Source organism: Lithobates pipiens, unplaced genomic scaffold (genome assembly GCF_037356315.1).
Source record: "Lithobates pipiens isolate NorthernLeopardFrog02 unplaced genomic scaffold, aLitPip1_a1.2 Scaffold_19, whole genome shotgun sequence".
Taxonomy (NCBI): Eukaryota; Metazoa; Chordata; class Amphibia; order Anura; family Ranidae; genus Lithobates; species Lithobates pipiens.
Genome location: NW_027507764.1, coordinates 239,641,293 through 239,667,522, shown reverse-complemented (window position 1 = coordinate 239,667,522; position 26,230 = coordinate 239,641,293). Strand labels below are relative to the sequence as shown.

Sequence of the window (26,230 nt, the reverse complement as noted above, 5' to 3'; positions counted from 1 at the left end):
AATACAAATAATGTGAACGTACCCTTATTCTTTTAATGGTTCACATGATATTACAGTAAGCCTAGCTCTCTCACAAAAACATTTTTTGACACACTGCAACACAATGGGGTTGATGTATTCAAACTGGAGTGTGCAAAATCGGGTGCAGCTGTGCATGGTAGGCAATCAGCTGCTTACTTCAGCTTGTTCAATTAAGCTTTGACACAAAAAAAAAAAAAAAAAAAAAAAAAAAAAAACACACTGTAAGCCGACTGATTTCTATACAGAGCTGCAACAGAGTTGTAGCCAAGCATTTTATCTGCTCTGGAAAATTTAGCAAAAGCTGTATCTGGTGTGATCAAGTCCTTAGACTGAATATGCACAGAAGATGGTAACTGGCAATATTTTATCAGCTTGTCAAATGCTCACGGCACTAATGGCAAATGAAAGGAAAAGTACATGATGGTTAATAAGCAACTTATCACCAAGACACGTTCTGGAGCATTCCACGAGCGGCATGCATAACTGTATATAAACTGCTTATTTTCACTCCACTTCCCTTTATTCAAAGCAATGTTAGTCATTAGTATGCATTTAAATTTTCTATTTTTTTATTTTATTTTCCTGTTTTGAGAGGGTTTTACCTAAACATTTACTAACCATTTGCTGCAAAAATGCTAAGAACAGTTACCAGAAGTTAAAGGAGAAGATTAGCCAAAAGCTTTTATGGCTATACTTCCATGGATCACAGGAGTGTAGTTAGTTCTGCACTCCTCTCTCCCGTTTTCTGCCAAAAGCGGGCTGATGCCACAAGCATGGTGCAGGCTCTGAAAATATCCTGACCATATGGTTGGGATCTGCCCAGAAGCCTAGACCGGCAGCTGGCGCAGTCTCTCAGTAAGGACTCAGAGCCTGAGCCAGCTGCTCCCATTTCCTGCATAGCCCAGTGAGTGCTGGAGGGGCAGAGTAGAGAGTCGGTGATTGACTTTGACAGCTCTCTGCAGACTGAAGTGGTCAGCGGTGTTTGATCGCTCAGTTCTCGGTCTTAGTGGCAGCATGAGATAGCTGCAGCTGGGATCGGTGCTGCAGCCATGTAGGCAAGTATGATTGTTATTTTTTTTTTATCATTATTATAAATCCCATTTTCTTACAAAAGCAAAAAAGTAAAAAAGTAAATTTTTACCCACACCCTTCTAATCCATCCTTCCCAGAGTAACATTTTCCTTACCTGGTGAAGTCAGGTATACTCACCCAGTCCAAGTCCCTCATTGACGTGGTTGCTTCACTTCCCGATTCCCTGACAGAGGATGGCGGCGGGGGCAGCAGAGAGACGAGCGATTGCTCGTCATCTGCCGCCGACATCGCTGGACCCTGGGACAGGTAAATGTCAATTTATTAAAAGTCAGCAGCTGAAATATTTGTAGCTGCTGCCTTTTAATATTTTTTTTAAAGGTGCAGAACAACTTTTAGTAATTTATTTTTGTTAACTCAGCAATGGATGCCGTCTTTTTTATCCTGTATTAGGACTCCCGAAAATTATATTATATTATATTATATTATATATTTATTTATTATAGTTCATGGTGTGTTTTTACAAAGATAAAGAAGCTGGCATGGAACCATCATTTACAAACAACTTTTTCTTGTAAATGTTATTGTTGCTGTAGCGGGTTGTATACATCATAGGAGATGCATCACTTCCCAGGCAAGTTTAGAGCATCTCCGGCAAGTTATTTAACCAATTCAATACCAGCCACTCACCTCCTCCCCCCGTTCCTGCCCAGGACAATTTCAGCGCTGTCACACTTTGAATGACAGTTGCGGCCATGCAACACTGTACCCATATGACATTTTTTATCATTTGATTCCCACAAATATAGCTTTATTTTGGTGGTATTTGATCACCACTGTTTTTTTTTGCTAAACTAAAAAAGCCCAACATTGTTTTTCTTTGTGTCGGTCATAAAATTTGGTTTTCTCCTTCACTTACAGGCACTGATGAGGAGGCATTAATATGTAGAATTGATGGGCACCACTGATAGATGGCACTGATGGGCAATAGATGGCACTGATTGTCATTGTGGTGAGCACATCTGATGTGTTGATTATCAGTAACCAACCACCCCCCCCCCCCCCCACCTCCCCACAGGAGAGCCTCCCTGTTAGCGCAAACCGAGGAAAGCAGATTACCCTCACTTCATGGTTACCGCTGTGATTGGTCACAGCTGATCACGTGGGAAAGAGCCTACATCATAGGCTCTTTACCATGATCAGAGACGCGGTGTGTCAGAGTGACACACAGAACTCCCAGGGGAGTGCAAGAGTGGCTTATCCTGCTGGACATCATATGACGTCCAGTTAGGATAACAGAGCCATTTTGTGGACATCAATACACAATGGGGTAGATGGGAAGTGAAGTGGTTAAAGGCTTGGGGATTTGCCCAGTGCCAAAGCTAATTCCAGGGACCTTTTTCCTGCAGGAAAACACAGCCCATTCAAATGAACGGGTTGCTGTGCCCATGCAAGCATGGCACTCAGATCCACTTGGATGTGAACCTAGCCAGATCTAGGAGGTATGTGTGCTGCTTCTTTATAATCTACATTTGAGCCGTTAACCTTTTTAAATGTTGCTAGTGGCAGGAGTTTCATACGAAAATACTGTATACAACCAATTCCAAAAAAATTAGGACGCTATGTAAAATCTACAAAAAGACAGAATGCAATGATCCTCAAATCGCATAACCCATATTTTATTCACAATAGAAAACATGTCAAATGTTTAAAAAATAAGGTCATTTTGAAATTGACAGCAGTAACATGTCTCAAAAAAAGTTGGGACAGGGCCACGTTTACCATGGTGCAGCATTCCCTTTTCTTTTAGCAACACTCTGTAAATGTCTGGGAACTGAGGAGACAAGTTGCTGGAGTTTAGAGGAATGCTCCATTTTTGGCCAATATAGGATTCTAACTGCTTAACAGTCCTGGGTTGTCTTTGCCATATTTTTTGTTTCAAGATTTGCCAAATATATTTTCAGTTGGTGAAAGGTCTGGACTGCAGACATGCCAGTTAAGCACCCAGACTCTTATATTACCAAGCCCTGCTGTTGTCATAGATGCAGTTTAGCCCTGTCCTACTGAAATATGAAAAAACTTCCATTAAAAAAAGACATAATCTGGATGGGAGCATATGCTGTATGTGTATATTTCCATCTATTTTTCAGCATTAAAAGGTGTCTTTCCAGATGGGCAAGCTGCCCATTCCATACGCTCTTATGCACCCCCATACTATCAGAGATACAGGCTTTTGAACTGAGCTTATAACAACAAGCTGGAAGGCCATCTTGCCAAAAAACTTCAAATTTTGATTCGCCCGACCACAGAAAACAGTTCTTCGCTTTGCAACAGACCATTATAAATGAGCTTTGGCCCCGAAAAGATTGCAGCGTTTCTGGATCATGTTCAGATATAGCTTCTTTTTTGCACAACAGAACTTTACCATGCATTTTTGGATGGCACGTTGAACTGTGTTCACAGATAGTGATTTTTGGAAGTATTCCTGGGCGCATGCAGATATCGTAAATTATGCCCGTTTTTAATGCAGTGCCGCCTGAGGGCCCGAAGATCACGGGCATCCAATATTGTCTGACAATTCTTAGATGCAGCTTTTCACAAACTAAACTAGTGCACCAAATGTGGACATTGCTCTTTTATGAATCATAACCCCTTGACATGCCACATTTTTTTCTTTTTGGGTGGGGGATATGGTGTTGAGAGGGTACCTAGTTTTGACAGGTACCCAGCCCCCACTTCCGTTTGAGTCACCTAGGCAGCCCAAGTGCTAGTTCTTCTCTACCCCTCCCTGGCATCTTCTGGGACACGTCACATATCCCAGAAGATTGCCCAACCATTGAGGAGGCACAGCGCAACTAGCACATATGCAGTGCACACCAGGCTGTGAAGCCGCAAGCTGTCACAGCCGGGTGCCCACACTTGTGATGCCGGCACCAGTGAGAGGTGAAGGAGAGAAGCGGGCGGTCACATTGCTGGATCGTGGAACAGGTGAGTGTGTTTATTAACCCCTTCCAGCCCAGGGTATGTCCAGGGACGTCCTTGATTTTGCGGGGGTATATCTGAATGATGCCTGCAGCATCATTTTTAGTGCCGGCAATTTGCTACACCATAATTTCTCTAGAGTCTCTATGATCGTTCAGAGGTCGGGCGCAATGTTTTGAAGTCACTCCCGGCCTCTGCATTCAAACGAATGGCGCCGCCTTGGCTGGGAAGCCATGATCGTTAATTATTATTATTAATTTTTTTATTTCAAGCTTCCCAGCCTAGAGGTGAGATGTGGGGTCTTATTGACCCCACATCTCACTGTAAAGAGGACAGATCATGACATATTCCTAATACAAGTGATGTTTACATTCCTTGTAATAAAGTGATCAAAAAAATGTTTTTGTCAAACTAAAATAAAAATACAAAAAAAAAAAAAAACGTTTTTAAAGCACCTCTGTCCCCATGTGCTCGCACGCAGAAGCGAAGAAGTCCTGGCCACATGTGAAAACGGTGTTCAAACCACACATGTGAGGTATCACCACAAAAGTTACAGCGAGAGAAATAATCCTAGACCTCCTCTATCTCAAAATATGTAACCAGTAAAACATTTTGTGCAATTCTGAAGCATGACATATTAGGTATCCATTTACTTGGCATAACTTAATCTTTCACATTATTCAAAAATATTAGGCTAACTTTAATGTTTTTTTTTTGTTCCAAAAACCCTAGAGAATACAATGGCAGTCGTTGCAACTTTTTATTGCGCACAATATTTGCGCAGCAATTTTTCAAACACTTTCGTGCTTTAAAAAAAACAAAACACACCATTAAAGCACGAAAGCGTTCGAAAAATTGCTGCGCAAATATTGTGCGAAATAAAAAGTTGCAACGACCGCCATTGTATTCTCTAGCGTTTTTGCTAAATAAATAAATATAATGTTTGGGGGTTCTGTGTAATTTTCTAGCAAAAAAAAAAAAAGTAGGAGAGAAATGTCAGAATTGGCCTGAATAGGAAGTGGTTAAAAATCAGCAGCTACACTTTTTCAAGCTGCTGACTTTTAATAAACACAAAAATTGAAACTCCACTTTAACACAATTTGTTGCAAAATGTTCCTCCAGCTCTTCCTTAGTACCACTTACTTTGTCTGCTTTTTGTTGCCCTGTTCAAACTGAGATTTGTTGCGGCCATCAATTTCAAAATTACCTTTTTTCCCCTTAAAATTGTACATTTTCTCAGTTTAAACATTTGATATGTTTTCTATTTTCTATTGTGAATAAAATATGGGTTCATGAGATTTTCAAAACACTGCATTCTGTTTTTAGCTAGATTTTACACAGCGTCCCAATTTTTTGGAAATTGGGTTTGTATACAGTACGAAATATTAAATAGATGAACAGCTCAATTTAGATTATGAAGAAGCAGCACACATACCTACACAGTAGCATGCTCCTCTTAGACCTACAAGATACTTTATATCTATAAGAAGCAGCAGATCCACAGCAACATCACAAGCCGAGGCCTTCATCTTCTGACATGCTGCCACTACTGTACATGCATGGGACTGAGCAGCACAGCAAATAACAGCACTAGGTCTCTCTGGCTATATACAGGTGACTGTGGTTTCCTGACTCAATATGGTTGTCACAGCACAATTCACCAGGGATGTCTGAATGCAATCATGCGAGGTCACATGACATGACCCTTCCATGTCGACAGTGATTCAACAGAGACTAAAAATAAAACTTGATAAATAGTTCAGTATGGCGTCTGCAGTGCATATATATATATATATATATATATATATATATATATATATATATATATATATATATATATAAATAATATTTTAATAAATTGCTCTATTAGGACAATCAAGTTAGGTTATTGTTAACCAGTGAATATTTCAACTGTACTAGCATTTGCTTTTCACAGATTAGTTTTACTTGTTGCTGGAAATTGATTTATCATACAATGGCAGCTAGTGTTTATCTACAAAGAGAAAGCCTGAAGCTGTGTAAATATAAGGAACTAAAAACATACATACAGTACATCTTTGCTATTAATTTCTCTGCATTTTATAAAAATTCTCCATAGATCTTACATATCTATCCACCAAAAAGGTTTGCATTTTTACCTAATAACCTCCTTGCTTGGCTTTTTAGATTTCTTTGTCATCTCAACTGGAGCTGGGATTGGGACCTCCGGGGTAGGGTCTTCCACTGTAGTGTCCTCATCCCCCAATATAGCAGCCTGCTGAGAAAAATCCATGTCCTGCATAAACGACATACTGCGCTTCAAAGCTAAAAGCCGTTCCTAGAATCAAAAAGGACAGAGCAGCAGGAACTTTATATTTACTTTCATAGCAAAAAAGTGCTATGATGAATGGATGGGATGGGAACAATATTACCTCAGCCTTACAATGCTAGATTTTAATGCTTATGCGCAGGGTTGGGTAATTCTTTCCAAAAAATAGCCGTGCAAAAAACAGAAATAAAATGTTCAAAATCAGAAAGCAAAGAAAAAGTGCACAGCAAAATGATAACATTGAAGTCAAAATAAATAAATACACATATACATACACACATACACAGTATATGAAAAATATTGCCAACTCAAAGTTAACTTGACTAGTAAATGTATACATTATAATAAACATACAGCATGTATAGATATACTTAGCAAATCATTTTGCCTATATTTGTATATCCTTTAGCAAATTATATAAAATTACAATAACAAAAACATCAATAATAACTCTATTAGTCCCCACTGCTAAAAATGTTCAATATTCCTATAACCAAAGAATATGGCAGATGAAAAAACACAAAAATGGAGGCATGCACTAGTATTTCAATTTTGATCATACTTTACTCATCATCTTGAAGCCTGTATGAAGTAGCTTCTTTGCCAACTTGTAGTATACAGTCTCTGGTCGGTTGTACGTCATTGCATTATCACACATAAGTTTGAAGTCCGCCTGTAGAATATACAAAATGTGGATGATTTGGATGAACACCACACTTCACCAACAATACTCTAAGGCTCAGTTCACATATACGCGTATCTGATGCCTTTTTAACTGCATCCGATTGACATTACATATGAATCGGACTAGCTTTCAATGGAGTCGGTTCACACATGTCCAGGGCCTTTCTAAAAAGGGTCCTGTGTGATTTTGGGTCTGGTTTAAGTGCGAAATCAAGTAAAAACCGGTGCACAAAACTACACTAGACTCCGGATTGCAAACCGCAACCGGACATGTTGAACCCAGCCTAAAATGAAGGTAATGGGATTGCACAAAATCTACCAGATGTAAAGCAGACAGCACCTTAAAAATCACAAAATTAATCACTAATATTTCAGTTATTCAGTTAAAAAAATATTGATCCAAATAATACATATCTGCTTTGGGTAATAAATGAATTGCTACACATAAATCAACATGCAACAAGAAAGATTTCTCTGTACAAATAGGGGCCTCACACAGGTGAACTTATCAGGTCTACCTGTGAGAGTTTTTCGGGAAAAATCGGTGGACAGATGAGCCCCTGGTAAGCAAGCTCCTAGCAGAGCCAACCCATGTGGAAGGGGCATTATTCAAATATATTCCATGAAATAATATTGCCATTAAGAAACATTTTGCCACATTGAAACTTCTATTTACTTGGAATTGGCATTTTACATTTTTTAGATTGCTGCATTTTACTAGCATTAAGGAACTGTACTGCTACTACTTGCTTAACCACTTGTGTACTAGCCTGTATATATCAATTTAGTGATGTGATAGTTTGACTGACAATTACCGTCATGCAACATTGGACCCAAATTATTTTTAGATCTTCCTTTTGGTGGTACGCAATAACCCCTTTTTTTACTATATAAAAAATGAAAAGGCGTCCAAAAATTTTGAAAAAATACATAAATCACTTACCTAAAGATAAGTTACATTTAAATATAATTAAATTTAAAATAGATGACAGGAAAAACTGAGAAGACTGGAACACCTCTTTAACATCCGACATACCTTAAACTCTGTGATTGATTTGTACTCATTTGCAGAAATTTTTTCCTTCATCGTACTAAAATCCATGGGATGCTTTATTATCATAAAATAACCTGGAGCAATCTGATCTGTCACTGGAAAGGCAAAAAATCCATGGGGGTCTTTACTGTAAGGATAAACAAACAAGTATTAAAAATGTAAAATTCTTGGTAAAAAATAATCCGGCTTTTGTGTTGCCCCTTCTATCCTCTGTAATGTTACTTGGTACCAATGGTACTACACTCTCATCCATGGCTCCTTCTTCCTGTATGCCTTCTCATGCTTGCCTTCTCTGCCTTTTACTGTGCCTTTAGTGCCCTGCTCTGCCACTCTACTTCCATGTGTGCATTTTTACCACTCTCTTACAACACTCTGCTCTTTTCCAGTGTTCCATTCTGCCACTGGGCAACCTTTTCTCTTCAAAAAGGCAGATCCTGATTGCTATATTAGAGCTAGATTCTTGAGCAGAAGTGAACTATTACCTACATTATCACTGCACCTGGATGCACCTGGATGCTATACTTCAACATATACTTTAAGGTCTCATTTACACCAGCACCATTAATGCAGTAGCAACACATAGGCAGGAAAATGAATGTATTCCAATGAGCCTAGTTTACACCACTGCATTGCATTCATGTACAGTGCATCCTGAAAATATTCACAGTGCTTCACCTTTTCCACATTTTATGTTACAGCCTTATTCCAAAATGGTTTCAATTAATTTTCCTCAAAATTCTACAAACAATATCCCATAATGACAACATGAAAGAAGATTTTCTGAAATATTTGCAAATTGATTAAAAAAGGAAAAAACAAAAACAAAAATCACACACAAAGCCTTTGCCATGACCCTTACAATTGAGCTCAGATGCATCATGTTTCCACTGATAATCCTTGAGGTTTCTAACAACTTAATTGGAGTCGACCTGTGGTAAATTCAGTTGATTGGACATGATTTGGAAAGGCACACCTGTCTATATAAGGTCCCACAGTTAGCGGTGCATGTCAGAGCATGAAGTCCAAGCAATTGTCTATAGACCTCCGAGACAGGATTATATCAAGGCACAGATCTGGAAAAGGGTACAGAAAATATGTCTGCAGCATTGAAGGCTCCAATGAGCACAGTGGCCTCCCTCATTCATAAATAGAAGTTTGGAACCACCAGGACTCTTCCTAGCGCGGGCCACCCTGTCAAACTGAGCAATCGGGGGGAGTAGGGCCTTAGTCAGAGGTGATCAAGAACCTTCCAGGAGAACAACCATCTCTGCAGCACTCCATCAATCAGGCCTATAATGTAGAGTGGCCAGATAGAACCCACTTCTCAGAAAAAGGCCCAAAGCAGCCCGTCTGGAGTTGTCCTTAAAGCGGAGGTCCACCCTAAAGTGGACCTTCCGCTCATCGGAACCCTCCCCCCCTTCGGCGCCACAATTGGCACTATTCAGGGGGGAGGGGGGTGCAGGTACCTGTACAGTACAGGTATCTGCACCCACTTCCGGGATAGCTCTCTGCGGAAATGGGCGTAGATTACGCCCCTTTCCAAAAGTCCCCCGCTGCCTGCTGGGAAACACACAGATCCCAGAGGCAGCGGGTCCATCCTTATTGCGCAGCGCGACTCGCGCATGCGCAGTAGGGAACCAGGAAATGAAGCCGAAAGGCTCCACTTCCTGATTCCCATACCCAAGATGGCGGCGGCAGCACCCGAGAGACGAACGAGAGTTTGGCTTCGGGTGCCGACATCGCGGGCGCGCTGGACAGGTAAGTGTCACTATTTTAAAAGTCAGCAGCTGCAGTATTTGTAGCTGCTGGCTTTAAAAAAAAAAAAATAAATAAAAAAAAAAAATGCGGAGTCCCGGCGGACTCCCGCTTTAAGGTGTCTTTTGGCATCTTGACCATGAGAAACAAAAATTCTCTGGTCTCATGAAACAAAGATTGAACTCTTTAGTCTGAATGGCAAGTGCCATGTCTGGGGAAACCAGGCACCGCTCATCATCTGGTCAATATCATCCCTACAGTGAAGTATGGTGGTGGCAGAAATCATGCTTTAGGGATTTTTTTTTAGCGGCAGGAACTGAGAGACTAGTCAGGATCGAGGGAAAGATGAATGCAGAAATGTGCATATACATCCTTTACGAAAACCTGCTCTGGACCTCAGACGGGAGTGAAGGTTCATCTTCACCAGCACAATTATCCTAAGCACACAGCCAAGATAAAAAAAGGAGTGGCTATGGTACAGCTCTGTGAATGCCCTTGAGTGGCCTTACCAGAGCCCAGACTTGAACCCGATTGAACATCCCTGGACAGATCTAAAAATGGCTGTGCGCCAATGCTCCCTATCCACCCTGATGGAACTCAAGAGGTCCTGCAATGAAGAATGGGAGAAACTGCCAAAAAAAATTGGTGTGCCAAGCTTGTAGAATCATACTCAAAAAGACTTAGAATGGTTGTAAACCCTTACAACACACTTTGACCTACAGGTAAGCCTAGATTAAGGCTTACCTGTAGGTCCAAGAAATATCTCCTAAACCTATATGGTTTAGGAGATATTTGCCCGAAGACCGGCATGTGCCGTAGACAGCGGCGCGCAGACGCACTGGGCGCGGCATTTTCACCGACGGAGCTGCCCGCGTGTCGGCTCCTTTGCGCATGTGCCGGAGTGACGTCATCGCGGCTTCGCCGAATGACAGCGGCGGAGCTGTGAGACCTCACCGAGAAGATGGATGCGCCGGACTACAGGGGACAGCGGTGACTTCGTTGGCTCGTGTGTCAGGTAAGTGACACATAATGGACTACTATGAGATGCATAGTGGTCCATTATGCTTTGCCTTTGCAGGGAATGAAATAGGAAGTAAACTCATCAGGGTTTACTTCCTCTTTAAGGCCGTAATTGTTTCCAAAGGTGCTTCCACAAAGTACAGAGCAAAGGTTATGAATACTTTTGTACATGTGTTTTTTTTCTTTTTTGCAAAAATTTCAAAACAAACTTTTCACATTCTCATTATGGGGTATGGTTTGTAGAATTATGAGGAAAATAATGAATTTAATCCATTTTGGAATACGGCTGTAACATAAAATGTGGAAAAAGGGAATTGCTGTGAATACTTTCCGGATGCACTGTCCGTTTAAAAAAGTACAGTATGCTGCATTTTTCCACACCTGGATGCACACCGCAAATAAATGTAAACATGCACAAACACACCACAAATGCACATGAATAAGTGCACCAAGGAAAAAAAAAAAAAAAAAAAACACACACACACACACACACACACGTAAATGCACTGGAATCACACATGCAAATGTGGACGCAGAACCCTACAATCAGAGGACAGATTGTGGTGTAAACAAGCCGTAAGACTCATCCTAATCTTACCGTTGCAGTTGACGGAGGAAGTATTCCAGAAGTTGTTGTATTGGTGTGCTTTCATTTTCTGCTGCAAAGCAAAAGCAAAATGTATTCAAATGCCCCATATTTGAAAAGAAAACCAATACAAATGCCAAATTGATGATTTCACCTGGATGTGTTCTACAGGCTCTAACAGGCCGGTCTGTTGCAGTTTCAACCTCCACTTTTTTCGTTGGCTCAAAATACTCGGTTTCACCATCAGAGTCACACTGTTCCTTTTCTCGTTTTCTCTTTTTCTCTTCCTATAAACAAATAAATACTATTCTCAGATTACATTTCAAAGTTTACAAAGTCAACTAGGGCAAATTGTATATGAAGGCTTTACAAAAATTGGACTTTTCATTTATTTTTTTCCTTTTATTTATAACTCCAGTAAAGGGCTTGTTTGCACTTACGGTGTTTTTGCTGTTGAAACAAACCACCATGATGAAAAGTCTAGCCTGTTTGAAAGACAACTCAAAGGTTCCATTCACAGCAGGTGCAGTGGGATTGCGTTGGGTGACTATTCCAGAATAGTCCCACCGCAAAACAAGGCAAAAATAGGATTTTTTTCATCATACTTACCTGTAAAAGCCTTTTCTTTGAGTATATCATGGGACACAGAGTTAGGCTAATATTCATTACCTGCTGGGTTATACTTCATCTCCAGGTGAATGGACACTGGTAGACCAAAGGTCTTTAGACAGGAAGTGATCCCCTATATAACCCCTCCCATACAGGAAGTACTTCAGTTTAGTAGCAAGCACTGAACCCTCAAAAAGAGGAGGGACCTCTGTGTCCCATGATGTACTCAAAGAATAGTATTTTCCAGGCAAGTATGATGAAAAAAATCCTATTTTCTTTTTAATAAATCATGGGACACAGAGTTAGTCTAATATTCATTACCTGCAGGGAGATCCCAGAGCAATAACCTTGAAGGAGGGAGACACCCTGCGAAATAAAAGCCATCAGACCTTATACGGCAGCCCGCAGTACACCGTTACTGAAAGTCAAACCCTTGGCTGTTTGAACATCCACTTGATAAAATTTTGTGAACGTATGCACTGAAGCCAAAGATGTCCCAAGGACACAGGGGTGACCTAATGGGGGGGGGGGGGGAACAAGCGAGTTGCCCCCTGCATGAAGGTTCAGATCAGTGAAAGGGAGGCTAAAGGCCTTTGGAAGAATACTGATAGGGCCGAAACTTGACCTCCGATTGTACTTAAAGCCAATTTGATTTCCACAGCTGACTGTAGAAAAGAGCAATCTCCCAATCACGTATTTTTGAGGATGACATTTTTTGGCTTCACACCAAGCAATTCTTCCAGACCTTATCATAGATCTTCCTAGTGACAGCTTTTATAGCACTCACTAGGGTAGACACCACTAGTCCCGAGATGCCACGGCCCTTTAATACTCTGGCTTCAATAGCCATGCCGTCAAATTTAGAGACTGTAAATTGGGGTGGAATATAGGACCTTAAGACAGTAGATCGGGCGTCGTGGAAACGTACATGGTCCATCTATTATCAGTCTCACAATCTCCAGGAACCATGGCCTTCTGGGCCAGGCTAGTGCCATTAGAAATGGCTGGAACTCCCTCTCTCTGAATCCTGCGCAACAAATGTGGAAGGAGAGGGATAGCATAAACCAGGGAGTATTGGCTCCATGGAACTACCAGAGTATCTGCTCCGATTGCCAGAGGGTTTCTTGTTCGGGACACAAACTGCTGTAGCTTGTTGTTGAACCTGCATACCAGCAGGTTGACCTCTGGCCATTCCCAACATTCACAAAATTTCATGGCACACCCCTGGGTGTAGGGACCATTCCCCCCAGGCAGATCTGCTAGCGACTAGGGACATGTCCCTCTGACCAGGCTAGTATGTGGGTCACCTCCAGAGCTGAACAACTCCTGGTACCACGTTGGTGGTTTATATAGGCCACTGCAGTGGCATTGTCAGACTGAACCCTGATCGGGCAGACCTGAAACTCCGCCGTCCAGGAACGTAGGGCTAGACGTTCTGCCCGTAATTCCAGGACGTTGATAGGCAGGATCTTTTCTGTCCTTCACCATTTCTCCTGAGCTGCGAGCCATTCTAGGGTCGCTCCCCAGCGTGAGAGACTGGCATCTGTAATCAGTACTCTCCAAGTTACTGGGAGGAAGGATCTTCCCTTTCGCAGGATCTGATCCTGCAACCAGTTTAGGCTTAAGCGTGCCCGAGGAGATAAGAACATTGGATAATCCAGGGCTTGTACTCTCCTGTTCCAAGCAAACAAGATGTCAAGATGACAAGATGTAGAGGCCTGGAATGGAACTGGGCATAGGGCACTGCCTCGAAGGAGGATACCATCCTCCCTAGAGGACTCTGAGCCGAATGGAAGGTTGTCTGGTGACCCATATCTAACGCACCTGATCAGACCTACATACTTTAGACTTTGAGCTGGCATCAAGGTTGACCAAAAGTATTTTCAATATTTATGATCCAGCCTAAGCTTTCCAAATACCACACTGTGCATGTTATACTCTATTCTAGAGCATGTAGTGAGTGATCTGAGCAGGTAGTCCAGATCCCCGAGCACCAGGATCCCTTGGGCCCTTAAAAGACCCAGTACTGGTATTGGGACCTTTGTGAACACCCAGGGAGCTGTAGCAAGACCGAAGGGTAGAGCCACAAACTGAAAAATGACGTTCCAGTATTGCAAATTGCAGGAACCTCTGAAAGATAGGTACATGTTAAAAACGCATCCTTTATATCGATGGAGGCTAGAAAGTCTCCCATGTGGAATGAGGCTGCTACTACTGAGTGGACAGACTCCATCCGAACAGATTGGATTTCTAGATACTGGTTCAGGGATCTTGGATAGAAAATGGGCCTCGTGTCACCATTTGGTTTTTGAACCGTAAATGGGTTTGAGTAAAACCCTGCACCCCTTTTGGGTACAGGAGCCCCTTTGGTCCCAACCACGACGCTACCTGCCTGGAGTTTGCATGTTCTCCATATGCCTGCGTGGGTTTCCTCCGGGTACTCCGGTTTCCTCCCACACTCCAAAGACATGCAGGTAGATCAACTGGCTTCTGTCCAATATTGGCCCTAGTATATGAATGGGGACCTTGGATTGTGGGCTCCTTGAGGGTAGGGACTGATGCGAGTGTGCAATATACAGGGATAAAGACAATTGTAGACACTCACTCAGGTTGAACTGGATGGACTGGTGTCTTTATTCAACCTTACTGACTGTGTAACTATGTAACCTCTATAATCACTCCTCGATGCACTAAATCAGGGCTCAAAATTTCAAGTCCTGAGCCACTAACCAGGCCTTAAGTGTTACTCGCCACCAGTTGCTGCACCCAACCTCTTCCCTGCCCCACCCCTAAGTCCGTCCCTAAACACGCCCTTGTAAATTATCTCATGAAATTACACTTAAATGTTTTAAGCAGAATTAAGTTCCAAAAATAAATAACTTTAAAAATATTAACATAAAGCATATCAGTACCCATCAAATGCAGCCTCACTGTGCCCATCAAATGCAGCTTTATGGTGCCCATGAATACACACTCACTGTGCCCATCAATGCAGCTTTATGGTGCTCATCAAATGCAGCTTTAGGGCGCCAATGAATGCAGCCTCAATGTGCCCATCATTGCAGCCCCACTGTGTCCATGAATGCAGCCTCACTGCCCGTTAATGCAGCCTCACTGTGTCCCATCAATGCAGCTTTACTATGGCCCATCAATACAGACTCACCTAGACCCCTGGATGGATCACACACACACACACTGCGGGGATGTCCCACTGTGTGCCACGGATCTGGCTGGGTCTGTGATCGGCGTGTGGTGTAACAAAGCCCCACCCCCCTAGACCGGCTTGTTTCGTAGGCGGAACACTGATACCATCACAAGAGCCGGTCGGGGGGGGGGGCGGGACTTTGTGACATTGTGCGCCGAACAGACCCAGACAGCTTTGTGATACAGGAGGGGGGAGGAGGGCTTGGTACTGGGTTTAGAAGAATTTTGGACCCAGGGCTTTTTCTGGCCCTGACTTTGCGGGTTGTCCCTAGCCCTAGTGCCCTGTTGTCGGCGGAACTGCCTTGGTGCTGAGACATTTGAGGAAGCAGTTCCTGAGGTTTTAAACTAGGGACACCTGGTCCTTTTCTTCACAGGAAGTAAAGAACTCTTCCCTCCAGAAATCTTTTGGATAGATTTGTCCAAATGATCACCAAATAAACATTCCCCATGAAATGGGAAACCTGCCAATAACTTCTTACAAGGAAGCTCGGCTGACCAGTTCTTAAGCCATAAAAGTCTGCACATATGTACAGACAAGAGAGCCAAATGAGAAACCTGCGGTATTGAATCATTTAAAAGGTGTCAACAGCAAAACACAGCGCTTGAGGAATATCTGCCTTATTTTCAGGCAGATCATCCTCCTGGTTAGGCCTGTCAGGCCATCTGATCTGATCCTTTACAGACTGGCAAATACCAATTGCTGCAACAGCTGGCCGAATAGCTTAACTGGCCAATGAAAAGGAAGTAGTGATGCACCGAAATTTCGGCCGCCGAAACATATCGGCCGAAAATGCCCTTTTCGGCAATTTGCCGAAAGAGAAAAAACAGCCGATAATGGAGCCGAAAATGGGGCGTGGCCTGGGTGGGGACGGGGCTCCGCCCCCCGCCCCTGGTGCCGCCCATCATGGGGGGTGTATAGCGCAGGAGAGCCGCCTCCGCCACCTGTTTGATCACAGCGCCGGGAACATCACAGCTTTCATTTCAATAGCTGTGTGTTCCCGGCCGCGCGCCGTCACACACAGCCCCTCCCCCTTGTCCGGGCACTTAGATAGACAGATCATCCGCAGGATTGGATGGATGATCTGTCTATCAAAGTGCCCGGACAAGGGGGAGGGGCTGTGTGTGACGGCGCGCGGCCGGGAACACACAGCTATTGAAATGAAAGCTGTGATGTTCCCGGCGCTGTGATCAAACAGGCGGCGCCGGAGGCGGCTCTCTTCCCTGCACAGGCTGGCTGCAAAAAATGCCACACTGGCTGCAATGGGGCACACTGGCTGCAATGAGGCACACTGGCTGCAATGGGGCACACTGGCTGCAATGGGGCACTGACCACCTCCTGTACCGCGTCCCCAGTCTCTGACCACCTCCTGTACCGCGTCCCCAGTCTCTGACCACCTCCTGTACCGCGTCCCCAGTCTCTGACCACCTCCTGTACCGCGTCCCCAGTCTCTGACCACCTCCTGTACCGCGTCCCCAGTCTCTGACCACCTCCTGTACCGCGTCCCCAGTCTCTGACCACCTCCTGTACCGCGTCCCCAGTCTCTGACCACCTCCTGTACCGCGTCCCCAGTCTCTGACCACCTCCTGTACCGCGTCCCCAGTCTCTGACCACCTCCTGTACCGCGTCCCCAGTCTCTGACCACCTCCTGTACAGTGTCCCCAGTCTCTGACCACCTCCTGTACAGTGTCCCCAGTCTCTGACCACCTCCTGTACCGTGTCCCCAGTCTCTGACCACCCCCTGTATAAAAATATTTTTTTTAAAACAGTCATTTTCGGTATCGGTGCTGTTTCGGTATCGGTTTCGGCCTAGTGTATTTTTCATTTTCGGTATCGGTTTCGGCACCAAAAAACCCATTCGGTGCATCCCTAAAAGGAAGCCTTTAATAAGGACTCCAATTACTTGTCAACAGGGTCTTTCAAGCCCTGTGTGTTATCTACAAGTTAACAAAAATCCTATCAGGATGTTCCCAATCACCATATGCCACCTGTTCTGACAGAGTATGTAAGGGGAAAGCCTGTGTGGCCTGAGGAGGCCTCAGGGATCCCAAAGAGGACCAGAAAGGCTCACTAACTTCTGCAAGAGGCAACTTAAAGGCAGGACGAACCATTTCGGTAAGAGTCAAGATTAAACGCCTCTGTGATTGAGAGGCAGATACCAACTGGATATCTTCTTGTCCCGATTGCTCGGAAGCAGACTCATCCACAGAATACTGAGCTTTAAGCTCTACCCCATCCTCAACCCATTCCTGCTCCAAACTAGGAGGCTCTGGGGAGGGGGATCTTTTATGCTTCTTGCCACCCTGCAGGATGGAAGCAATCATGCCAGCAATCCTGTGCTCTAACCCGGCTAGAGCTGAGGACGGTTCATCCTTAGTAATAAAGTCTTAATTTTTAAATGTTGAACATTAGATGACCTCTCTGCTTCATGCTGATATTTTTACTGGGTGAAAGTGTATTAGAATAGTTCATTTTTCGTTTTTAAGTTCGCCAATTAGAAAAGAAACACTTTGACAGCAGTTGAACTATAGTCTGATAAGATAACATTCCTTAAAAAGGTAATAAACACTGTCAAGAATAAATGATAAAAACTTCTTAAAAAGTAATTATATGTAATATGGGAAAGTTATTTATATTCATTTATTCAAAAAAGTCTGCTTGTATCCTCATTAAAACAAATTGAATACAAACACGGATTTGTATGTATTAATAATTAGACAATATTGACTAAAGTAGTTAAGTGTGTAAATTTATTTTTATATATATATATATATATATATATATATATATATATATATATATATATATATATATATATATATATATATATTTATTTTTTTATGTAAATTATACAGTAATTTTTGTGAAACCAATATATGAATACATGCATATAGGATTGCATAGTGAAAAACAATAAGACGTATAACACATAAAGGTGTTGCCTCTGTTATCCTTGAGATGGTAAAGTCTTATCAGGAGAAGGAGGGTTTGATTTAACATGACTGGGTGCCATATTGTCTCTATACAAGTATTTTAAAGGGTAAAGCCACAGACAAAACAATTATAAATCGTTTTAATAAACCTGTAGGAATTCTGGAAAATAATTAGTTTGTCTGGTTGTATGACAAGTGTCAGATTTAGTTACATTGAAGTAGATCTTAGCAACCAACCACCTTGTACCCAATATGCTTGCATTGTAAGAAACTGTATAAATTAGACCTGCATCTTGTAATACCTTGAACATACCCAGCTGTTAATAAACCTGCATCACTGAGGTCTTGTCTGGTTCGATACGTTATTATTGTACTTCACTAGCTGCCAACTAGCTGATTCAGCAAAAGAAGGTATGTACTGGCAGTTTAAAATTGTTGTAATGTGTATAGTTTTTCTAGATGGTAACTTGCCCTTCATTGTTACCATCTAAACAAACATTCTCTTGTAATGCAGCACAATCTACATTCTTTAGCTAGCAAGAGTCTTTGAAAGTATCTCAGAAAAAAAAAATACAACTCCAGTTGCATAGAAAACAGTTCATTTGACACACAACTCCATGTATACATAGAGGAGTTCAGTACATGAAAAGTGTAGAGAACAATTCGTAGTTCGCTATATGGGATAAAACATTTTAATGTTGTGGCAGTGTTGAAAATCTGTAGATAAAAACATAACTGTCATTCTTAAAGCGGAGCTCCACCCTAAAGTGGAGCTTCCGCTCATTGGAACCCTCCCCCCCTCCAGCGCCACAATTGGCACCTTTCAGGGGGGAGGGGGGTGCAGGTACCTGTACAGTACAGGTGTCTGCACCCACTTCTGGCATAGATATCTGCAGAAGCTACGCCCCCTTCCGCAGAATCTACGCCCCTTTCCGAAGGTCCCCCGCTGTCTGCTGGGAAACACACGGATCCCAGAGACAGCGGGAACCATCCTTATTGTGCAGCGCGACTCGCGCATGCGCAGTAGGGAACCGGGAAATGAAGCCGCAAGGCTCCACTTCCTGATTCCCATACACAAGATGGCGGCAGCAGCACCCGAGAGACGATCGAGAGATCGGCTTCGGGTGCCGACATCGCGGGCGCGCTGGGTGGGTGTCATTATTTTAAAAGTCAGAAGCTGCAGTATTTGTAGCTGCTGGCTTTAAAAAAAAAAAAAAAAAAAAAAAACGGCGGACTCCCGCTTTAAGTCATTCTTTATTGGTTGTAAAGGTTTAAGCTGTGCAATTTGCATCTTTGAATATGTATACTAATTGAGTTTGTAATCCAAATGTAGGATCCTTGTATGATCTAAATGTACATGCTTGATCGCACATTTTTTCTTTATGTCTTTTCTCCTTTTTCAGGGAGCGTAAACCATCTTAAAAAAAACAAAAAAAAACTGGATTTTTAAAACAGCTTACCTGTAAAATCCTTTTCTTTGATGTACATCAGGGGACACAGAGCCATAGTAGTTCCTATGTGGGTTATAGGGCCACTGATAGGTGATGGACACTGGCATGCCCTAAGGTAACAAGTGTACTCCCTATATAACTCCTCCCACTACTGGGAGTCCTCTTTTTTTAGCCAAGCAATACAAGTGTATACCAAGAAGGGAGGGACCTCTATGTCCCCTGATGTGCTGCAAAGAAAGGGATTTTACCGGTAAGCCGTTTTAAAAATTCTGTTTTATTTTCATACATCAGGGGACACAGAGCCATAGTAATTACTATGTGGGATGTCCCATAGCAATGGCCACTGAAGGGAGGGAGACAAGAAAAAAGTAGGGCAAAAAAGGAGGCTGCAGTACAATGTGCCCAAAGGTAATATCCTCATGACCATTAACATCGATTTGATAAAATCTGGTAAATGTATGAATTGAAGACCAAGTTGCGGCCTTACAGATCCGAGCCATAGAGACCCGATTATGGACCACCCAAGAGGCACTAATCACCCTGGTTGAGTGCGCTTTAACATGAAAAAGGAAGAAATATTCTTCTTTAAGCCGTAAGCTTGAACAATCACTTGACAAATCCATTTGGAAATAGATTTTGATGCTGCCTGTCCCCTTTTTGGACCTTCTGTCAGTACAAACAAAACATCTGTTTTGCGAACCTGAGCGGTCGCCTTAAAATAGACTCTGATCGCTCTTACTACATCAAGGGAATGTAGTGCCTTATCTTCCCTAGATTGAGGCTCTTGGTTTAAATGAAAACCTGACACCACTTTTGGTAGGAATTCAGGATGAGGACGCAAAAGCACCTTAGCCTTATGCATGATCAAATATGGTTCTTTACAAGACAGAGCCGCTAGTTCCGTTACTCTACTAGCAAAAGAAAATGGCAACCAAAAAGATTATCTCTTTCTTGTCAAAAGAACCAAGGGAATTTCCCGTAAAGGCTCAAAAGACTGATTCTGCAAAGCCGATAAAACCAAAAAATTTAAATCCCAAAGATTTAGAGGTGCCTTGATAGGGGGATTAATCTGTGTTACCCCCCTGAATAAAGCTACGCACCAGAGAGTGGGAAGCAAGAGGCCATTGAAAAAACACTGCCGAGGCCGAGATCTGGCCCTTGATAGTGCTCAGGGCCAGCTTAATTTCTAATCCCATTTGCAGGAAATCAAGGATCCTACCTATGACATACTTCCTGGGGTGCCAACCCCTGGTTCCCCACCAAGAAACATATGCCTTCCAGACTCAATAGTAAATGATTCTGGAAGCCGGCTTCCTGGCATTAATCAAAGTATACACTACTGAAGGAGATAACCCACGATCCTTTAAAATGTGGGTTTCAATAGCCAAACCGTTAAATTTAGCGTCCGTCAGGTAGGATGGAATACCGGACCTTGTGCGAGAAGGTCTGGCCATAATGGCAGAGTCCAAGGGACTCCTACCGGCATCTTTATGATCTCGGCAAACTAAGATATTCTGGGCCACCAGAATCACCTCCTTTCCGCATGCTAGCGGATCCCTCGTTCTCGACACAAAGTTGTCGACTTTGTTGTTGAATCTGGACGCGAACAGGTCCACGTCCGGAATAACCCATTTCTGACATATGGCTAGAAAGATGTCGGGGTGAAGAGACCATTCCCCCGGAAATAATTGTTGGCGACTGAAGTAGTCTGCCTGCCAATTTTCTATTACTGGAATGAAAATCACTGATAGGCAAGGAATGCTGTGTTCTGCCCAAGCTAGAACATGACTCAGCTCTTTTTGGGCTGCACGACTTCTCTTGCCCCTTGGTGATTGATGTAAGCCACAGCCATGGCATTGTCTGATTGAATCCTGACAGGACAATCCTGTAGCCTGACTGTCCAAGATTCTAGGGCCAGACGTACTGCCGAAATCTCCAAAAAGTTGATAGGCAAGGTCCTCTAACTTGGACCATCTCCCCTGTACAAAATCTTCTTCCAGGACGGCTCCCCAGCCTAGAAGGCTGGCATCTGTTGTCACCACTTTCCAGGATACTGGCAGAAAAGATTTCCCCTTTTGGAGGTTGCTGGATATCAACTACCAATTTAGGCTCTGACATACGTCGGGAGCCAAGCGTATTGGAAAATCCAAAGCCTGAATCTTTTTGTTTCAGACTGACAGGATGGCGTTTCATAGCAGTCTCGAATGAAACTGTGTGTAAGGGACGGCCTCGAAGGAGGCCACCATTTTCCCTAACAATCTCATGCACAGCCGAATGGAAGGATTTTTCTTTGTTTTGATGAGTTGAATTAGTCCTATAATGGAACTGATTCTTTTCTGGGTTAAGAATACCTTCTTCTGTACGGTATCTATGACCAGCCCCAAATACTGTAATCTCCTTGATGATTTTAAGGAGGATTTTTCTAGGTTGAGTATCCAACCCAGAGATTCCAGATAGTTAACAGCTGTGATCAGACTCTGGTTTAGACCTGAGACTGAATGATCTATTAAAAGTAGATTGTTTAAATAGGCTAGGACTGTTATGCCTCAAGCCCTTAATCTGGCTAAAGGAGGTGCCAGAAATTTTGAGAACACCCGCTGTGCTGTGGCTAAACCTAATGGCAGGGCCACAAACTGAAAATGATGATTTTCTATTTCGAAGCGTGTAATTTCTGGTGAGTGGGAAATATTGGCACGTGGAGATATGCAGCTTTGATATAGATTGAAGCCAAAAACTCCCCTCCTTGCAGGATGGAAACAACCAAATCGGATTGACTCCATACGAAAGGATCGGATATTTAAAGCGGAGGTCCACCCTAAAATGGACCTCCGCTCATCGGAATCCCCCCCCCCTCCGGCGCCACAATCGACACCTTTCAGGGGGGAGGGGGGTGCAGTTACCTGGATAATCCAGGTAACTGCACCCACTTCCGGGCTAGCTCTCTGCGGAACGGGGCGTACGTTACGCCCCCGTTCCGCAAGCGCCCGCCCCCTTCAGCAAGTGCCCCGTTGCCTGCTGGGAAACACACAGCTCCCAGAGGCAGCGGGGACCGTCCGGATTGCGCCGCGCGGCTCGCGCATGCGCAGTAGGGAACCGGGAAATGAAGCCGAAAGGCTCCATTTCCTGATTCCCATACCCAAGATGGCGGCGGGACCCGGCAGCCGAGCGAGCGATCGGCTTCGGGTGCCGACATCGCGGGCGCGCTGGACAGGTAAGTGTCACTATTTAAAAGTCAGCAGCTGCAGTATTTGTAGCTGCTGGCTTTTAAAAAAAAAAAAATAAAAAAAAAAAACCGGAGTCCCGGTGGACTCCCGCTTTAAGTGCCGATTCAGATCTAGAATGGGTCTTACCTCTCCGTTTGGTTTTGGAACCGTGAAAAGGTTTGAATAAAAACCTGTGCCCTGTTCCTCTAAGGGAATATCTGATATCACCAACTGGCATAATAGGAGAGCGAGACTTTTTCTCTGGGAACATTTGATCTTCGAAAACAAGGAGACAGAAATTCTCGTAACTCTAGTTTGTAACCTAGAGAAACTAAGAAGCCATCCATCTGTCTTGACATTGTCAATGCCAGATCTTTGAAAATTGCAGGAGCCTCCCCCCCACCTGAGCGAGCGGGGTGCCCCTTCATAAGGAGGCTTTAGCATTGTGTTTTGTGTGCTTTCTGCCCAAAGATCTCTTTTGACCCTGGTGCTGCCCTTGGGGCCTTCCCCTTGAACTTGATGGTTGAGGCCTTTGAGACTGCCTAGAGGCCAATGCCCCTGACACAAGTCAAGAAGCACGCTTAAAAAAAGAGAAATGTTTGAACTACTTCTTTACTGGTAAAAAAGAGCTTTTCCCATTAGATATCCTTTGGATGTATTTATTCAGATCGTCTCCAAATAGTCGTTCACCATGAAAGGGGAAACTGGCCAAGAGGTTTTTTAACACAATGCTTCGGCTGACCAATTTTTCAGCCACAGAACTCTGCGAGAATGCACTAGTCCAAGCATAAGCCATGAGGCTTGAATGGTAGAATCTTTCATAGCATCTATTGTGAAACATAGTGCATCTGATACACCAGCCCTTTTCTGGGCCTGCTGATGAGGCAGAATCTTAAGTATCTCCACAAACTGTCCCTTAATGGACTGAGATACACCAATTGCCGCAAGAACCGGCTGCGCTACTGAACTTGCTAAATACATATTGCTTTTGGAAAGAAGCTCCAACTTTTTATCTGTTGGATCCTTTAACATTAGCGCATTATCCACTGGACACACGAGACTCTTGTTCACTGAGGCAATTGCAGAATAAATTGCTGGAACCCTCCTCCCCCCATTTATTATAGAAATCCTCTTCCTTAGGATAAAGTGTGGAGAATCTATTAGAAGGATAATATTGTTAATTCCGGATGTTCCCATTCAGAATACATAAACCTTTTCAGCCATGAATGAATAGGAAAAGCATCCCCAGATGGGGGAGGTTTTAATGATCCCAAACCAGAGGTGGGTTCATCAAAAGCCAGGCAGCAAAAAGGTTTAACGAACCAATTTAGTAAGAGTGCACAAGCAACATGTCTTGTGATGCTACTGATTCTCTATTAGGGTCCTCAGAAGAGGATATATTAGTATCTTCCAAATCTCTTGGAAGATCTTCCTGATCCCCTGCCACTCGCACCTCAATAAGAGGGTCCTGAGCACTGGATGGGGATCTGCTATCTTTAGACACATTATGAAGAATTATCATAGCATCAATCTTCTTTTTCAAATTGCAAATGGTAGAAGAGAAAACCTCCTGTGTGATATAAACAGGGACTGAAGTGTCTAGTGCAGCTGCAACAACAATCTCCCCTGATGGCTCAATCTGACCGACCGCATCACTCTCAGAGGAGGATGACATTCTTTTGGAAATAGATTCAGTTTGTTGTGAAACCATTGACCCTTTAGAACCCTTAGAGGAGTTCCTGGTCCCTTTTCCACTCATAGTCTGAAGCACAAAAGCAGAGGCACAACCAAAAAGAATGTACACTTCTAGGTTATAGTCCAGCGCTATAAGCGGCTATTAATACCAAGCCTGGTAAAGTAATAATGTGTCAAAGGGAATGCCTGTGTCACCAAACCTGTAGTAAGCCACCTCCTGCCCATGTGTCCCTCCATAGCCAGCAGCAGCTACACACACAGTGCTTTAAAAACGTCCTCCACATGCAGCTGGCGTCTGACACCGTTAGCCCCACCCCCGCGCCAATTACAGCCCATCCCCCATCTTTCAAAAGAAAGTGTTTTCCCGCACAAGCAGCGGACTTCAGGCGCCTTGCAAACAGCTGATATGGCGGGGGGGGGGGGGGGGGGGGAACCACTGCTGAGCGACCGCGCGGCTTTGTTTTTTTTATTTTTAAAAAGGAATGCTTTCGGCATATAGGTCCCCCGAAGGGGTTAATTTCAATATTGGGGGCACAGGAGGACAACCAGTCCCCCCTTTTCTTACCGGAGGATCTTGCTTGTGGCCGGAGGAGAGGAGACAATGAAGGCTTCTGCCACAGCGCTGTTTCCAGCATAAGGCGGTGAGTGCTCAATACAACCCCCAGTGGTGACACATAAGCATGACAACATTATAACTTAAAAAGGAGAACTTCATATGAAAAATCTCCACTTACCTTTCCTTGCTGCAGGGTTATCTGAGATAAACCCAATCTTCACCCTTCACGGTGGTCTCCGAAACCTTCAGGAACAGGGGAACCTAGAGGTTACCCACAATCCTGGACCTGCAACAGCACCCTGCTAGTAACACTTTATGGCCTTACTACCAAAAAGTACTGGATCCCAGGGTCCAGCTCTCTAAAAAGAGAAGCATTCGCAAGCAAAACCTTATTTCTTCGGACACAAGACCGGGGTACCATTCATTTGGCCCATGAAAGGAACTGTGAGCAGGCAGCATAGCTAGCCCCAGCAAGGATTGCTTCCAGTGGAGCGCAGCACAGTACATCTTTAGTCGTGACCAACACCTTAGACACTGGCGAAAAAAACTGAGGACTCCCAGTAGTGGGAGGGGTTATATAGGGAGTATACTTCTTGCCTTAGGGCGTACCAGTGTCCATCACCTATCAGTAGCCCTATAATCCCCACAATAACTACTATGGCTCTGTGTCCCCTGATGTAGGAAAAGAAAATACGTTTTTAAACCTTAAGAAATCTTCAGTGTGCACCAGCCCCCCAAATATTTACCAAAGCTCCATCTTGATCCAGCGATGTGCAGGAGAATGGCATCTCTCCCGGGTATCTTCCTCCTCATTGGCTGAGAGAGCAGTGGGAGCGAGCCATGCTCTGTGTATGAATGGACACAAGCTGCTTGCTATGGGGGCACGCAGCAGGAGGGAAGGTCCAGAAGCACAAAACCACTGCACAGAGCAGGTAAGTAAGACAGGTTTGTTATTTTTTTTGTTGGACTGCTGCTCGGTGTGCTGGCAGTATATGGTATTTTAACACTTGTATCAATGTAAAACACACAAGAGTACAAGTAGGTTGCAGGGGTAATCCTCAAAAACTTGGAACACGTCATAGTTACCTGTCCCGTGAAGTGGTTTTGCACAAAGCAGCCTGGATTCTACTCTACCTGGGTCC

At 43.6% G+C, this 26,230-nt stretch overlaps 1 protein-coding gene across 10 annotated transcripts in view; it reads right to left on the bottom strand.

Annotated features, from left to right (window-relative positions):
* BRD9 (bromodomain containing 9) overlaps positions 1–26,230 on the bottom strand; it is a 95,169-nt gene that overhangs the window by 54,030 nt on the left and 14,909 nt on the right. For 3 of the 10 annotated variants that reach the window (XM_077491830.1, XM_077491828.1, XM_077491831.1), the window contains exons 3-7: positions 11,594–11,726; positions 11,452–11,512; positions 8,061–8,205; positions 6,903–7,013; positions 6,171–6,349 (exon numbers count right to left, since the gene is read on the bottom strand). In XM_077491830.1, the coding sequence (XP_077347956.1) occupies positions 6,171–6,349; positions 6,903–7,013; positions 8,061–8,205; positions 11,452–11,512; positions 11,594–11,726 (629 nt within the window). The remainder of the gene's footprint in view (positions 1–6,170; positions 6,350–6,902; positions 7,014–8,060; positions 8,206–11,451; positions 11,513–11,593; positions 11,727–26,230) is intronic. The other 7 variants (XM_077491832.1, XM_077491835.1, XM_077491833.1 and 4 more) reach the window with 5 other exon arrangements.